This window comes from Hyla sarda, chromosome 1, assembly GCF_029499605.1.
Source record: "Hyla sarda isolate aHylSar1 chromosome 1, aHylSar1.hap1, whole genome shotgun sequence".
NCBI classification, from domain to species: Eukaryota; Metazoa; Chordata; class Amphibia; order Anura; family Hylidae; genus Hyla; species Hyla sarda.
The window spans coordinates 610,730,366-610,748,059 of record NC_079189.1 but is presented as its reverse complement, the minus strand read 5'-3'; the positions used below and the strand labels follow the sequence as shown (position 1 = coordinate 610,748,059).

Here is a 17,694-nt window from a genome sequence, read left to right as displayed (position 1 = left end):
TGCCGCCCCACACCATTACTGACCCACCGCCAAACCGGTCATGCTGGAGGATGTTGCGGGCAGCAGAACGTTCTCCACGGCGTCTCCAGACTCTGTCACGTCTCTCACGTGCTCAGTGTGAACCTGCTTTAATCTGTGAAGAGCACAGGGCAATCTTGGTGTTCTCTGGCAAATGCCAAACGTCCTGCACGGTGTTGGGCTGTAAGCACAAACCCCACCTGTGGACGTCAGGCCCTTATACCACTCTAGAGTCTGTTTCTGACCGTTTGAGTGGACACATGCACATTTGTGGCCTGCTGAAGGTCATTTTGCAGGGCTCTGGCAGTGCTCCTCCTTGCACAAAGCCGTAAGGTAGCGGTCCTCCTGCTGGGTTGTTGCCCTCCTCCATGTCTCCTGAAGTACTGTCCTGTTTCCTGGTAGCACCTCCATGCTCTGGACACTACGTTTACAGACACAGCAAACCTTCTTGCCACAGCTCGCATTGATGTGCCATTCTGGAGGAGCTGCACTATCTGAGCCACTTGTGTGGGTTGTAGACTCCATCTCATGCTACCACTAGAGTGAAAGCACCACCAGCATTCAAAAGTGACCAAAACATCAGCCAGGAAGCATAGGAACTGAGAAGTGGTCTGTGGTCACCACCTGCAGAACCACTACTTTATTGGGGGTGTCTTGCTAGTTGCTAATTTCTACCTGTTGTCTGTTCCATTTACACAACAGCATGTGAAATTGATTGTCAATCAGTGTTTCTTCCTGAGTGGACAGTGGGATTTCACAGAAGTGTCATTGACTTGGAGTTACATTGTGTTGTTTAAGTGTTCCCCTTATTTTTTTCAGCAGTGTATGTTTTTAATGTGATTGAAAAAACAGCCACTAGGTGGCTCTGTTCTGCAAGTCAAACAGTTAGTTTGGTCTCCTCCCGCACTTGCAGAAGTCCAAACTCAGGAAGTGCGTGCAGGGCATGGTGAGGCACAGCTTTCACAGGTTTCGGTGACATCGCACCTGCTGGGGAATGCGTATGATACACATCTTTTTAAAGGTCAGAAAAAAATGTTAAGGTCAGGAGGGGTGTAAGGAGTAATTAGGAAATATAATCTGAGTTAGTTTAGAAAATATGGTTTGATGACAGGTACTCTTTAAAAAAAAAGTATCGGTACTCATACTCGGTCTTAAAAAAAATGGTATCAGGACATCCCTAAAAACTAGGTTTATTTGGCATGACGATCTCTCTTACAAGTAGAGAATTTATATCTAGAAAAATGCAAAAAAACACTGAATGTATCAACAAAATTTACTACTAATATAAAGTACAATATGTCCCCAAAAAAAACAGCCTCAAGCAAAAAAACAAACAAACAAAAAAAGTCAATTCTAGTTTTCACAAAGGCATAAATTCTAGTTTTTACAAAGGCATTCATTAAATACTCTAGTTTGTAAGAAGGCATTTAGTAAAAACTGGTGTTTCAACAAAGGCATTCAGTAAAAACTGGTTTTAACTAGGAAAAAATACTTTTTACAGTCAGTCAATTCTGGAAAGGAAGCCAACAGCAAACGAATTTCCTCCAAATTCAGAAACTTTATACATGCTCTAAAGTGTAGGATTTTCATCAGCAAAAGTTCACCTGAGTGTTATCCATAAAAGACGAGTGTTTTTGGAAGAAATGTTGGGACTACACCCCTTTTCACATAAACCATGCCCATTTTGTAGGTTTTTATTTCATTCAGAGTGTCTCTGAATGTGTTGTTTTTTTTCTGTCGCACATTCTATCGCGGGGTCAGACAGGATTTACATTTTACAATTTTATGTTTTACGATTTCTTTGTAAAACGTTTCTCACATTCTGAGCATGAAAATGGCTTCTCTCCTGTGTGAGTATTTTTATGTTGCATAAGATGTGATTTCTGAGCAAAACTTTTTCCACATTCTGAACATGAGTGTCTCCGAATGTCTCTGAATGTGTTGGGTTTTTCTCTGTCGCACATTCTATCGCAGGGTCAGGCAGGATTTAGGCGCACAACCCGACAAAAAAGAGTGCATAAAAATGGCTTCTCCCCTTTGTGAGTTTTTGGATCAACAAGGCTTTATTTCTGAGTAAAACATTTCGCTCATTTTATGCAAAAAAATTTATTTTCACTGCGTGAGTTTTCTGATGTTTAACAAGATATGATTTCTTTGTAAAACATTTCTCACATTCTGAGCACGAAAATGGCTTCTCCCCTGTGTGAGTATTATTATGTTGCATAAGATGCGATTTCTGAGCAAAACTTTTCCCACATTCTGAACATGAAAATGGCTTCTCCCCTGTGTGAGTTCTTGTATGTTGATCAAGAATTGATTTCCTAGTAAAACATTTCCCACATTCTCTACATAAAAATGGCTTCTCTCCTGTGTGAGTTCTTTGATGATAAACAAGTTTTGATTTCTGAATATAACATTTCCCACATTCTGAACATGAAAATGACTTCTCCCCTGTGTGACTTTTTTTATGCTGATAAAGATGTGATTTCTGAGCAAAACTTTTCCCACATTCTAAACATGAAAATGACGACTTCTCATATTGATTTATATTCAGTGATAAATCAGATTGGTCCTGTATATAAGGATGAGATGAGAGATCTTGGCTGTGAAGGGCTGAGGGTGTATCTGGGATAATGGAATGTTCTTCATATGTATCTTGTGTGATATCATCATCTGCTTTATAATCTGAAGATAGAAGATTCTCCTCTGATCTCCTGGTACAAGAATCTGCCAAGAAGAAAACTGATTATTTTTGGGTAATAATCAAAATGTAAAAGTGATGTAAAAACCCAGAAAATTTTAATTTAGTATTTTAGGTTTTTTCCTTCCCTCCTAAAAGCCATAACTTTCTTACTTTTCCATTTACACAGCAATGAGGTTTGTTTTTTGTAGGACCAATTATACTTTGTAAGGACACCTTTCATTTCATTATAGATATATAAAAAAACACAAAAAAATTGTGTGAAAGATGAAATTCAAATAAAGCTGAAAGGCTTGTTCTTTCTCCATTGACTTTGTGGTATGATTGACATGTTATCGTTACTCGTTTAAAAAAAACTCACTTTGTATAGTTTTTTTTAAAGGGGTATTCCGGCCCTAATACAGCTTGTCCACTGTCATAAGGATAGGGGATAAGATGTCTGATCGCAGGGGTCCCGCCGCTGGGGACCCACACAATCTGTGATTATGCACCCACCTTTTTGAGCTCACTGCAGCGGCGGAGGCTCTGAGTGTGTAGCGTAACGACCACAGGGCAGGAGTATCGTGACGTCATGACTCCGCCCCGTGTGATGCCACATCCCGCCCCCTCAATGCAAGGCTATGGGAGGGGGCGTCCTTGGTGTGACATCACGAGGGGCGTGGCAGTGATGTAATGGCCCAGCCACCCAAACTGTGGGATCTTTATTTTGCTTATATAGTGCAGCATAGGCTATTCTTAATGTATAATGTAGAGGTTCTTGTGTATGCCTTGTGTTTACCAGTTTTAGCTAATGTGGCAGACATGGGGTTTTCAGCCATCTAGATTCCATTTCAGAACAGAAATGATTTTCTCATCATATCTACATTTCCTATGAATCCTCGCGCTTTGCACAGAGAGAGGGGGTGGAGTCTCATCGCTGCAATTCAACTAATGAGACCAATCTAGACTTCAGCAACTGGAAACCTGAACAGCTGAGACTCATACATGGTTTGGAGTCAGTTCATACTACATGCAGTTTTGATGTGTTTTTCTATTCATAATCGGGGACATTTATCACCGTTGCTTTAGTAAGCGAGTTCTGTAGGAATTTTTTTCTTGCTTTTGGTTTTGCTTATATATGACGTATTTATTATACTATCACAGGGGGTTGATAAATTTGGCTCACTTAAGCAAAAAAACTATAAATTACTTTAGAATGCAATTTTTATAGCACACATAAGCAAAAACCAATAAATAACTTCAGAACACCACTGGGAAATACCACCTCCTCTCCTCTGTGTTTATTAAAAGTTTTTACTACTTTTTTCCCCCTAAATGTACTAAACAATTTTTTTTGTGTTATATTTCTTCTCATTTCAGATCCGTGTATGCAGAGGACTTCTTTGTCTTCTGTGGACTACATAGATGACGTTTTTTTCTTTTCTTTTTTAATTAATAAATGTTACGCCTAGCGCTCCGGGTCCCCGCTCCTCCCCGGAGCGCTCACGGCGTCTTTCTCCCTGCAGCTCCCCGGTCAGTCCCGCTGACCGGGAGCGCTGCACTGTCATGGCCGTTGGGGACGCGATTCGCACAGCGGGACGCGCCCGCTCGCGAATCGCGTCCCAGGTCACTTACCCGTTCCCGTCCCCTGCTGTCATGTGCTGGCGCGCGCGGCTCCGCTCTCTAGGGCGCGCGCGCGCCAGCTCCCTGAGACTTAAAGGGCCAGTGCACCAATGATTGGTGCCTGGCCCAATTAGCTTAATTGGCTTCCACCTGGTCCCTGACTATATCTAACCTCCTCCCATGCACTCCCTTGCCGGATCTTGTTGCCCTTGTGCCTAGTGAAAGCGTATTGTGTGTCTAAGCCTGTGTACCAGAACTTCTGCTATCCACCCTGACTACGAACCTTGCCGCCTGCCCCCGACCTTCTGCTACGTCCGACCTTGCTTCTGTCTACTCCCTTGTACCTCGCCTATCATCAGCAGTCAGAGAGGTGAGCCGTTGCTAGTGGATACGACCTGGTCACTACCACCGCAGCAAGACCATCCCGCTTTGCGGCGGGCTCTGGTGAAAACCAGTAGTGACTTAGAACCGGTCCACTAGCGCGGTCCTCGCCAATCCCTCTCTGGCACAGAGGATCCACTACCTGCCAGCCGGCATCGTGACAGTAGATCCGGCCATGGATCCCGCTGACGTCCCTCTGCCTTATATCTCTGATATCACCACGGTGGTCGCCCAGCAATCCCGACAGATCGCCCATCTAACCCACCAGCTGTCGGAAGTATTCACCATTGTGCAGCAACTTCAGTCGCAACTTCAGCAGCAATCATCTCCTCCGCCAGCTCCTGCACCCCTTCCGCAGCGAGTGGCCACTCCTAGCCTCCGCCTGTCCTTGCCGGACAAATTTAATGGGGACTCTAAGTTTTGCCGTGGCTTCCTTTCGCAATGTTCTCTGCACTTGGAGATGATGTCGGACCAGTTTCCTACTGAAAGGTCTAAGGTGGCTTTCGTAGTCAGCCTTCTGTCTGGAAAAGCTCTGTCATGGGCCACACCGCTCTGGGACCGCAATGACCCCGTCACTGCCTCTGTACACTCCTTCTTCTCGGAAATTCGAAGTGTCTTTGAGGAACCTGCCCGAGCCTCTTCTGCTGAGACTGCCCTGCTGAACCTGGTCCAGGGTAATTCTTCCGTTGGCGAGTACGCCATACAATTCCGTACTCTTGCTTCTGAACTTTCCTGGAATAATGAGGCCCTCTGCGCGACCTTTAAAAAAGGCCTATCCAGCAACATTAAAGATGTTCTGGCCGCACGAGAAACTCCTGCTAATCTACATGAACTCATTCATCTAGCCACTCGCATTGACATGCGTTTTTCTGAGAGACATCAAGAGCTCCGCCAGGAAAAAGACTTAGATCTCTGGACACCTCTCCCACAGTCTCCACTGCAATCTGCGCCTAGGCCTCCCGCCGAGGAAGCCATGCAAGTGGATCGGTCTCGCCTGACCCTGGAAGAGAGGAATCGCCGTAAGGAAGAGAATCTTTGTCTGTACTGTGCCAGTACCGAACATTTTTTGGTGGATTGCCCTATCCGTCCTCCACGTCTGGGAAACGCACGCTCGCACCCAGCTCTCGTGGGTGTGGCGTCTCTGGATGCTAAGTCGGCTTCTCCACGTCTCACGGTGCCTGTACGGATTTCTACTTCAGCCAGCTCTTCCCTCTCAGCCGTGGCCTGCCTGGACTCTGGTGCTTCTGGGAATTTTATTCGGGAGTCCTTGGTGAATAAATTCCGCATTCCGGTGACCCGTCTTGTCAAGCCACTCCACATTTCCGCGGTCAACGGAGCCAGGTTGGATTGCACCGTGCGTTACCGCACGGAGCCCCTCCTAATGTGCATCGGACCTCATCACGAGAAAATTGAATTTTTTGTCCTTCCCAATTGCACTTCCGAAGTTCTCCTTGGACTACCCTGGCTTCTACACCATTCCCCAACCCTGGACTGGTCCACTGGGGGGATCAAGAGTTGGGGTCCCTCTTGTTCCAAGGACTGCCTTAAACCAGTTCCCAGTACTCCCTGCCGTGACCCTGTGGTTCCTCCTGTATCCGGTCCCCCTAAAGTCGTTAGGGACTCTGCCTGCCACAGAAAATGCCTTTCCCCCCCTCCCAGTCCCTTCAGGCAAGCCTCTGTGTCCCCTCATGGCTCCCGTCCTTGTGTCTCCCTGCCCCGTGCCAAGCTTCACCCTCTGCCCTCCCTCCCCATTCCTACTCCTGCTGTACTGCCTGCCATTGAGGAAACCATCCATTCCTTCCCGGTGTCCTCATCCCAGGGGAGGCAGTCACCGGACAAAAAAAAGGGGAGACCTAAGGGGGGGGGTACTGTTACGCCTAGCGCTCCGGGTCCCCGCTCCTCCCCGGAGCGCTCACGGCGTCTTTCTCCCTGCAGCTCCCCGGTCAGTCCCGCTGACCGGGAGCGCTGCACTGTCATGGCCGTTGGGGACGCGATTCGCACAGCGGGACGCGCCCGCTCGCGAATCGCGTCCCAGGTCACTTACCCGTTCCCGTCCCCTGCTGTCATGTGCTGGCGCGCGCGGCTCCGCTCTCTAGGGCGCGCGCGCCAGCTCCCTGAGACTTAAAGGGCCAGTGCACCAATGATTGGTGCCTGGCCCAATTAGCTTAATTGGCTTCCACCTGGTCCCTGACTATATCTAACCTCCTCCCATGCACTCCCTTGCCGGATCTTGTTGCCCTTGTGCCTAGTGAAAGCGTATTGTGTGTCTAAGCCTGTGTACCAGAACTTCTGCTATCCACCCTGACTACGAACCTTGCCGCCTGCCCCCGACCTTCTGCTACGTCCGACCTTGCTTCTGTCTACTCCCTTGTACCTCGCCTATCATCAGCAGTCAGAGAGGTGACCCGTTGCTAGTGGATACGACCTGGTCACTACCGCCACAGCAAGACCATCCCGCTTTGCGGCGGGCTCTGGTGAAAACCAGTAGTGACTTAGAACCGGTCCACTAGCGCGGTCCTCGCCAATCCCTCTCTGGCACAGAGGATCCACTACCTGCCAGCCGGCATCGTGACAATAAAATGCTTAAAGAGGGCTTACAGGGGGGAGTGTTTTTTTTTTTTACTTCTTGTTTTTTTAAATTAAATTTACTTTACTTTCTTAGTAGTGGAAACAGTCTTATAGACAGAATCCATTACTAAGCCGGGCTTAGTGTTAGCCTCCAAAACAGCTATCGCTAACCCCCAATTATTACCCCGGTACCCACCGCCACAGGGGTGCCAGGAAGGGCCAGTACCAACAGGCCTGGAGCGTTAAACATGGCGCTCCTGGGCCTAGGCGGTAACAGTCTGGTGTTATTTAGGCTGGGGAGGGCCAGTAACAATCGGCCTCGCCCACCCTGGTAACATCAGGCTGTGGCTGCTTGGTTGGTATCTGGCTGAGAATAAAAATATAGGAAACGACACACGTTTTTGGAAATAATTAAATAATAATAAAAAAAAGTGTGGGGTACCCTATATTTTTATTCTAAGCCAGATACCAACCAAGCAGCAACGGCCTGACGTTACAAGGGTGGGTAAGAACCATTGTTACTGGCCCTCCCCAGACTAAATAACGCCAACATGTTACCGCCTAGACCTAGGAGCGCCATTTTTGACGCTCCTGGCCTGTTGGTACCAGCTCTTCCCGGCACCCCTGTGGCAGTGGGTACCGGGGTAATAATTGGGGGTTAGTGATAGCTGTTTTTAAGGCTAATGCTAAGCCCAGGCTTAGTAATGGACTCCGTCTATAAGATGGCTTCCACTACTAAGCCTATAAAGTATATTTTAAAAAAACACAACACGTTTAAAAAACTTTTATTCCAAAAAACACTCCCCCATTTTATTAATATTTAAAAAAAAAAGTGGGTCATCGTAATCCTCCAAATCTGAAATAGTTCTCTGCATAAACGGATCTGAAATGATAAAAAAGAAATACACAAAAATATGTTAGTATATTTATAGGGCTTTCCCCTGCGGAGAACGCCATCAAAGCAGTGTTTCCAAACAGGGAGCCTCCAGCTGTTACTAAACTACAACCCCCATTATTTCCAGACAGCCTTTGGCTGCCTGGGAATGATGGGTGTTTTCATTTAGCAACAGTGAGCCTCCAGTTTAACAACATCTGCCATGATAGGAGTTGTAGTTTAGGAAAAGCGAGATTTCAGCTGTTGCTAAACTACAACTCCCATGATGGGAGATGTATTTTAGCAACTGCTGGAGGCACCCTGTTTAGGAACAGTGAGACTCCAGCTGTTGCTAAACTACAACTACCATGATGGGAGTTGTAGTTTAGCAACAGTTGGAGACACCCCATTTCTATACTACAATTTCCATGAAGGGAGTTGTAGTTTATAAACAGCTGAAGACACCCAGTTTCTAAACAACAACTATCATGACGGGAATTGTAGTTTGGACATGTTGGGACAGTTGTAGTTGCAACTCTTGGGCGGGTGGTTGATACAGGCCGGTGGCCGGGGCAGTGGAGCAGGACTACAGTGTAATTTCATATTTATAGGAGCCCTCTGCTGCCCGGCTGCTCATCTCATCTCCCCCTCCCCCGTAATCTTAACCCGCTGTTGACAGCCATCTTCCCTTGCCGCCGCCGCTTGTCTTCCCCCTGCCGCCGTTTATCTCCCCCCCCCCGTTCATCTCACCCAGACGCCGCTCATTTCCCCCCCTTTGCCGCTCATCTCCACCGCCTCCACACATCTCAGCCTGCCGCCACCGCTCATCTCACCCTGACGCCACAGCGCCGCTGATCATCTCGCACCCGCACTGCCTCTTGCAAGACTACTACTCCCAGCATCCCCTTACAGTGAGGACATGCTGGGAGTTGTAGTTGTGGCGGGTGGTTGATGCAGGCCGGTGGCCGGGGCGGTGCCATGATTGGCCGGTTGGTCCCGGCCAATCACGGCATTGCCTTGGAAAAATGAAATTACAGTGTAGTTTCATATTTCTGGGAGCCCTCCTGTGCCCCGGCCACCGGCCTGCATCAACCACCCGCCACAATTACAACTCCCAGCTGCAATTTCGTTTTTCCCTCCTCACCCTTTGCGAATCTGGGGGACGCTTTATGCCATTCACCATGCAGTGAATTTAACATCTCTTCTTGATACTTAAGGTCGGCAGTCCAGTCAGGCTCTATGAATCACAGAGCCACAGACCACAAGGAAGCAGAGGTAAGCCCTCCAGCTACCTCATCAGTGGATCCTCCTACCCCCCCCCCCCGTGCATGCTGGGAGTTGTAGTCTTTTAACAGCTGGAGGCACACAGGTAACGACTAACTCAGTGTTTCACCACCAGTGTGTCTCCAGCTGTTAAAAAACTACAACTCTCAGCATGCATGGTCAGCAGGGAGTTTTTTTTACCAACATCTGGAGGGGCACAGTGTAGTCGTCTCCAAACTGTGGCACTCCAGATGTTGCAAAAGTACAATTCCCAGCATGCCCAGACTTTCCAGGCATCTCCCCACTCTGCCTGGGCCAGGATAAGCAGGAAGAAAGGGGGAATTCATTTTAAATGTCCCGCCCAGCCTGCAATTGGTCGGTGGCTCCCAACTAACCAATGGCTGGGGATAGGAGAAGGTGGGACCCCTGCGACCTCACTCCTATGCTTTAGGGTGATCGGTGCCGTCTCGGACAGCATGGATCATTCTTATTTTGCGAGCAATCCCGTCACCAGAGACTCGATTAGCCCACAAAAGCTGTGATTAAACGGTCAGAATTTATTGTCCAATCACGATGGTTGCTGTTATGGGGGGGAGGGGTCTCAGGACTGTCTCTTAATTGGCCTGGAATCTCTATGCAACCAATTATTGGCTAACCTGAGGCCATGTGATCTTGATAGCTCATAGGCTTCTCTGGCGTCATCTATGTGTTAAAACTTCCGCCATGCTGTAATGATGCCAGCACTTTGTGTTCCTCCTCCCTTCTCCTATAATATCGCCATTACCAAAACCTGGCAAAGTTAAAATTGTCATCAGACATGATTTTTGGATGTCCTGACTGAAACCAGGTTCTATGGGTTCAGTTCGCACCACTTCTATACCGCAGGCAGTGTTCTGGAGCAACTAGTAATGTCTGCCAGGTACAGGCCAGACGATCAGATCATCGAGCAGACAGCACCAGATGACAACTGCTGGAGGACAAATAAACAGTGTGGGGTGAACAGGAGAGGCATAGTAATAGAATGGGGGGGGGGGGGGGGGGGCGAACTACAGTAAGGGGATACAAAAGGGCATGTAGTCTAAAATTAGCCTTGAAGCCCAAAGGACTCTAGTTACACCACTACTTCCCCCCCCACAAATTACTGCAGCCGGTGACTGAGTAGAATTTCTGACTTTTCGCTGTATTATCTGGTTTCTACTCACCTGGGAGGTTACCTGTATGAATGTCCTCCTTATACTGCTCATCACACCTCACATCTGTCTCTTCTTCTTCCTTTATGTCTGTAACATTAATATAGATCAGATCTTTCCCTGTAGGAATTTCCTCCTTATACTGCTCATTACCCCTCACATCTGTCACTTCTTCTTCTTCTTCCTTTATGTCTGTAGCATTAATGTAGACCAGATCTTTCCCTGTAGGAAAATTCTCCTTATACTGCTTATCACCGCTCAGATCTGTCTCTTCTTCTTCTTTCTTTATGTCTGCAGCATTAATATAGATCAGATCTTTTCCTGTAGGAATGTTCTCCTTATACTGCCCATCACCGCTCACATCTGTCTCTTCTTCTTCCTTTATGTCTCTAACATTATAATAGAACAGATGTTTCCCTGTAGGAATATTCTCCTTATACTGCTCATCACTGCTCACATCTGTTTCTGGAGCATTAATATTGTTCAGATCTTCTCCCTAATTCATAAGATGTGGAAGAAATATAGAAAAAGTCATCAGACAGTAGGAGAAGTCATGTGGGATGTTAAGGATGAGGAGTCATGGAGGGTGAGGGGACTGACCACAAGAGCTTCACAGTCCTTCTACAGATCATAGGGAATATCTCCATCTACCTGATCATCCTGTGGAAGAAGAGGACGGGGACACCTCTCTGGTGCTGTTCTCTTACTGGATCTGACTGTAGGGAACACATACAGAGACTGAATTCATTCTTTACATACAAATAATGAGAGGACGTGTGTATATAGTCATGTCTATTACCTGGTGATGTGAGGGGCTGCTGATCCTCCATCATCACCTGATCCTTGTACTGATCCTTGTGTCCTTCTACATACTCCCACTCCTCCATGGAGAAATAGACCGCCACGTCCTGACACCTTATAGGAACCTGACACATAATGATACAGTCATCACCCCGACCCCTCCAGTGGTGTTACTGTATAATGTCCCAGCATTCCCAGCAGTGTCACCTCTCCAGTCATCACCAGACCCCTCCATTACTGTATAATGTCCCAGCAGTGTCACCTCTCCAGTCATCACCAGACCCCTCCATTACTGTATAATGTCCCAGCAGTGTCACCTCTCCAGTCATCACCAGACCCCTCCATTACTGTATAATGTCCCAGCATTCCCAGCAGTGCCACCTCTCCAGTCATCACCAGACCCCTCCATTACTGTATAATGTCCCAGCAGTGTCACCTCTCCAGTCATCACCAGACCCCTCCATTACTGTATAATGTCCCAGCATTCCCAGCAGTGTCACCTCTCCAGTCATCACCAGAACCCTCCATTACTATATAATGTCCCAGCAGTGTCACCTCTCCAGACATCACCAGACCCCTCCATTACTGTATAATGTCTCAGCAGTGTCACCTCTCCAGACATCACCAGACCCCTCCATTACTGTATAATGTCCCAGCAGTGTCACCTCTCCAGTCATCACCAGACCCCTCCATTACTGTATAATGTCCCAGCAGTGTCACCTCTCCAGTCATCACCAGACCCCTCCATTACTGTATAATGTCCCAGCATTCCCAGCAGTGTCACCTCTCCAGTCATCACCAGACCCCTCCATTACTGTATAATTTCCCAGCAGTGTCACCTCTCCAGTCATCACCAGACCCCTCCATTACTGTATAATGTCCCAGCAGTGTCACCTCTCCAGTCATCACCAGACCCCTCCATTACTGTATAATGTCCCAGCATTCCCACCTCTCCAGTCATCACCAGACCCCTCCATTACTGTATAATGTCCCAGCATTCCCAGTAGTGTCACCTCTCCAGTCATCACCAGACCCCTCCATTACTGTATAATGTCCCAGCAGTGTCACCTCTCCAGTCATCACCAGACCCCTCCATTACTGTATAATGTCCCAGCAGTTTCACCTCTCCAGACATCACCAGACCCCTCCATTACTGTATAATGTCCCAGCAGTGTCACCTCTCCAGTCATCACCAGATCCCTCCATTACTGTATAATGTCCCAGCAGTGTCACCTCTCCAGTCATCACCAGACCCCTCCATTACTGTATAATGTCCCAGCAGTGTGACCTCTCCAGTCATCACCAGACCCCTCCATTACTGTATAATGTCCCAGCAGTGTCACCTCTCCAGTCATCACCAGACCCCTCCATTACTGTATAATGTCCCAGCAGTGTGACCTCTCCAGTCATCACCAGACCCCTCCATTACTGTATAATGTCCCAGCAGTGTCACCTCTCCAGTCATCACCAGACCCCTCCATTACTGTATAATGTCCCAGCAGTGTCACCTCTCCAGTCATCACCAGACCCCTCCATTACTGTATAATGTCCCAGCATTCCCAGCAGTGTCACCTCTCCAGTCATCACCAGACCCCTCCATTACTGTATAATGTCCCAGCAGTGTCACCTCTCCAGTCATCACCAGACCCCTCCATTACTGTATAATGTCCCAGCATTCCCAGCAGTGTCACCTCTCCAGTCATCACCAGACCCCTCCATTACTGTATAATGTCCCAGCATTCCCAGCAGTGTCACCTCTCCAGTCATCACCAGACCCCTCCATTACTGTATAATGTCCCAGCATTCCCAGCAGTGTCACCTCTCCAGTCATCACCAGACCCCTCCATTACTGTATAATGTCCCAGCATTCCCAGCAGTGTCACCTCTCCAGTCATCACCAGACCCCTTCATTACTGTATAATGTCCCAGCATTCCCAGCAGTGTCACCTCTCCAGTCATCACCAGACCCCTCCATTACTGTATAATGTCCCAGCAGTGTCACCTCTCCAGTCATCACCAGACCCCTCCACTACTGTATAATGTCCCAGCAGTGTAACCTCTCCAGTCATCACGAGACCCCTCCATTACTGTATAATGTCCCAGCATTCCCAGCAGTGTCACCTCTCCAGTCATCACCAGACCCCTCCATTACTGTATAATGTCCCAGCAGTGTCACCTCTCCAGTCATCAGACCCCTCCATTACTGTATAATGTCCCTGCAGTGTCACCTCTCCAGTCATCACCAGACCCCTCCATTACTGTATAATGTCCCAGCATTCCCAGCAGTGTCACCTCTCCAGTCATCACCAGACCCCTCCATTACTGTATAATGTCCCAGCAGTGTCACCTCTCCAGTCATCACCAGACCCCTCCATTACTGTATAATGTCCCAGCAGTGTCACCTCTCCAGTCATCACCAGACCCCTCCATTACTGTATAATGTCCCAGCAGTGTCACCTCTCCAGTAAGCAGCTCCATCATCTTGTTGATGAGTTCTAGGATCTTCTGTTCTTCCATTTCCTCATGTAACAGGGAGTGAGGTGGGGGCCCCGGTATTGGGCTCAGGGTTCTTCCCCATCCTTCACACTCAGGGGCCCGACAGCGCCCACTAGAGGACTTCTTCACTACTGTGTAATCCTGTGTATGGAGAGACACATTAATATCACTACATACAGTACAGACCAAAGGTTTGGACACCTTCTCATTCAGAGTTTTCTTTATTTTCATGACTATGAATATTGTAGATTCGCACTGAAGGCATCAAAACTATGAAGTAACACATGTGGAATTATAGACATAACAAAAAAGTGTGAAACAACTGAAAATATGTCATATTCTAGGTGGAAAGTGTCCCCAACTGCAGTCACAAAAACTATCAAGAGCTACAAAGAAACTGTCTGACATGCGGAGCGCCCCAGGAAAGGAAGACCAAGAGTCACCTCTGCTGCGGAGGATAAGTTCATCCGAGTCACCAGCCTCAGAAATCACAGGTTATCAGCAGCTCAGATTAGAGACCAGGTCAATGCCGCACAGAGTTCTAGCAGCAGACACATCTCTAGAACAACAGAGGAGACTGTGTGAGGCCTTCATGGTAGAATATCTGCTAGGAAACCACTGCTAAGGACAGGCAACAAGCAGAAGAGACTTGTTTGGGCTAAAGAACACAAGGAATGGACATTAGACCAGTGGAAATCTGTGCTTTGGTCTGATGAGTCCAAATGTGAGATCTTTGGTTCCAACCACCGTGTCTTTGTGCGACGCAGAAAAGGTGAACGGATGGACTCTACATGCCTGGTTCCCCCGAGGTGTGATGGTGTGGGGGAGGAGGTGTGATGGTGTGGGGGAGGAGGTGTGATGGTGTGGGGGAGGAGGTGTGCTGGTGTGGGGGAGGGGTGTGATGGTGTGGGGGAGGGGGTGTGATGGTGTGGGGGAGGGGGTGTGATGGAGTGGGGGAGGAGGTGTGATGGTGTGGAGGAGGAGGTGTGATGGTGTGGGGGAGGAGGTGTGATGGTGTGGGGGAGGAGGTGTGATGGTGTGGGGGAGGAGGTGTGATGCTGTGGGGGAGGAGGTGTGATGGTGTGGAGGAGGAGGTGTGATGGTGTGGGGGAGGAGGTGTGATGGTGTGGGGGAGGAGGTGTGATGGTGTGGGGGAGGAGGTGTGATGGTGTGGGGGGGGAGGTGTGATGGTGTGGGGGAGGAGGTGTGCTGGTGTGGGGGAGGAGGTGTGATGGTGTGGAGGAGGAGGTGTGATGGTGTGGGGGAGGAGGTGTGATGGTGTGGGGGAGGAGGTGTGATGGTGTGGGGGAGGAGGTGTGGGGGAGGAGGTGTGATGGTGTGGGGGAGGAGGTGTGATGGTGTGGGGGAGGAGGTGTGATGGTGTGGGGGAGGAGGTGTGATGGTGTGGGGGAGGAGGTGTGATGGTGTGGGGGAGGAGGTGTGATGGTGTGGGGGAGGAGGTGTGATGGTGTGGGGGAGGAGGTGTGATGGTGTGGAGGAGGGGGTGTGATGGTGTGGAGGAGGAGGAGGTGTGATGGTGTGGAGGAGGAGGAGGTGCGATGGTGTGGGGGAGGAGGTGTGATGGTGTGGGGGGCTTTGCTGGTGACACTGTTGGGGATTTATTCTAAATTGAAGGCATACTGACCCAGCATGTCTACCACAGCATCTTGCAGCGGCTGCTATTCCATCCGGTTTGCGTTTAGTTGCACCATCATTTATTTTTCAACAGGACAATGACCCCAAACACCTCCAGGCTGTGTAAGGACTATGTGACCAAGAAGGAGAGTGATGGGTGCTGCGCCATGTGACCTGACCTCCACAGTCACCGGACCTGAACCCAATGAAGGCAAAAGGGCCAACAAGTGCTAAGCATCATGGGAACTCCTTCAAGACTGTTGGAAAACCATTTCAGGTGACTACAGCTCATCAAGAAAATGAGTGTGCAAAGCAGTAATCAAAGCAAAAGGAAGAACCTAGAATATGACAGATTTTCACACTTTTTTGTTATGTCTATAATTCCACATTACTTCATAGTTTTGATGCCTTCAGTGTGAATCTACAATATTCATAGTCATGAAAATAAAGACAACTCTGAATGAGAAGGTGTCCAAACTTGTGGTCTGTACTGTACATTCCCAGAATCCCTCACCTCTCCAGTCATATCCATCTGTTATTACATAGATAAGAATGAGGTCATGTGACATCACTCCCAGAATCCCTCACCTCTCCAGTCATATCCATCTGTTATTACATAGATGAGAATGAGGTCATGTGACATCACTCCCAGAATCCCTCACCTCTCCAGTCATATCCATCTGTTATTACATAGATAAGAATGAGGTCATGTGACATCACTCCCAGAATCCCTCACCTCTCCAGTCATATCCATCTGTTATTACATAGATAAGAATGAGGTCATGTGACATCACTCCCAGAATCCCTCACCTCTCCAGTCATATCCATCTGTTATTCCATAGATAAGAATGAGGTCATGTGACATCACTCCCAGAATCCCTCACCTCTCCAGTCATATCCATCTGTTCTTACATAGATAAGAATGAGGTCATGTGACATCACTCCCAGAATCCCTCACCTCTCCAGTCATATCCATCTGTAATTACATAGATAAGAATGAGGTCATGTGACATCACTCCCAGAATCCCTCACCTCTCCAGTAAGCTGGAAGAGTATCTGTAGGGTGAGGTTTATGATCCTGTCGGCCATCTTGTTCCTGTCTCTCCCCATGGTTGATGGGTCATCCAGGAGAATTCTCTGAGGGGAAATCACATTATAAATATCCAGACTCAGGATTGTAATTTTGTAAGGACTTTTATAAGATAAGATGGTCCATTTTGTGTGGTTCTCAGTATTCAGAACCAGAGGTCCTGAGAAGCGGCTGCAGAGGGTATCGCTATGTTGTGTCTCTTTCTTGAGGTTGGATTTGTCCTTTATACTCACATAGATCTGAAGACGAGAACATAACATGGTGACACTTTCCTTTATATATATTGGTCTTCATAATATAAGGGGGAGATTTATCACAACCTGTCCAGAGGAAAAGTTGCCCAGTTGCCCATAGCAACCAATCAGATTGCTTCTTTCATTTTTGAAAAGACCTCTGAAACTGAAAGGAGCGATCTGATTGGTTGCTATGGGCAACTGGGCAACTTTTCCTCTGGACAGGTTTTGATAAATCTCTCACTTAGTGCCCATGGAGTAATACCTCATAGATATTGTCCCGCTGTGACGTACAAAACACAAAAACAAAAATGGGGAGGGAGGAAGGGACAAAACTCTAGGTCCAGGGGAGAGTGAGGGGGGCGTCACCCCCAGATATAAAAACCAGGGGAAGGGACGAAATAAGTCCGGGAACCACAACCACATCTAATTGGTTGAACTTCAACTCCCCCCTGGGAAATACCAAGATGTTGCTGGGCAGAAAAGCAGGTGGGGGAGGGGGCCAAACCATTCCAGTAGGGGGCTATTAACTCTTAAACTGCTCCACAGTCAAGGGGCAAGCTAGTTGTCACGATTCGGCTACGGGTTGTGGATCCGCTGTGTCAGCGAGGGATTGGCGTGGACCGTGCTAGTGGACCGGTTCTAAGAGGCTACTGGTATTCACCAGAGCCCACCGCAAAGCGGGATGGTCTTGCTGCGGCAGTAGCAACCAGGTCGTATCCACTAGCAACGGCTCAACCTCGCTGACTGCTGAGAAGGCGTGGGACAGAAGGACTAGGCAGAGGAAAGGTCAGACGTAGCAGAAGGTCGGGGGCAGGCGGCAAGGTTCGTAGTCAGAATGG

The 17,694-nt window shown here is 48.2% G+C and overlaps 1 protein-coding gene across 4 annotated transcripts; it reads right to left on the bottom strand.

Moving 5' to 3' along the window:
* Nucleotides 1–1,115: 1,115 nt before the first annotated feature.
* LOC130297761 (oocyte zinc finger protein XlCOF7.1-like) lies at nt 1,116–17,405 on the bottom strand. Of its 4 annotated transcripts, none has more exons than XM_056550650.1 (7): nt 17,118–17,405; nt 16,562–16,666; nt 13,856–14,035; nt 11,397–11,523; nt 11,249–11,313; nt 10,610–11,093; nt 1,118–2,745 (listed from the first exon to the last, which is right to left on the bottom strand). In XM_056550650.1, exons 2-7 carry the CDS (start codon nt 16,637–16,639, stop codon nt 2,111–2,113), a joined length of 1,569 nt encoding a protein of 522 aa, XP_056406625.1. In that variant the 5' UTR covers nt 16,640–16,666; nt 17,118–17,405; the 3' UTR covers nt 1,118–2,110. The 4 variants fall into 4 exon arrangements, with proteins under 4 accessions (XP_056406608.1, XP_056406598.1, XP_056406625.1 ...); XM_056550642.1 differs by lacking the exon at nt 17,118–17,405 and adding an exon at nt 16,853–16,886; XM_056550633.1 differs by lacking the exon at nt 17,118–17,405 and having other exon boundaries at nt 1,116–2,745; nt 10,622–11,093; nt 16,562–16,893.
* Between the last annotated feature and the right edge of the window lie 289 nt (nt 17,406–17,694).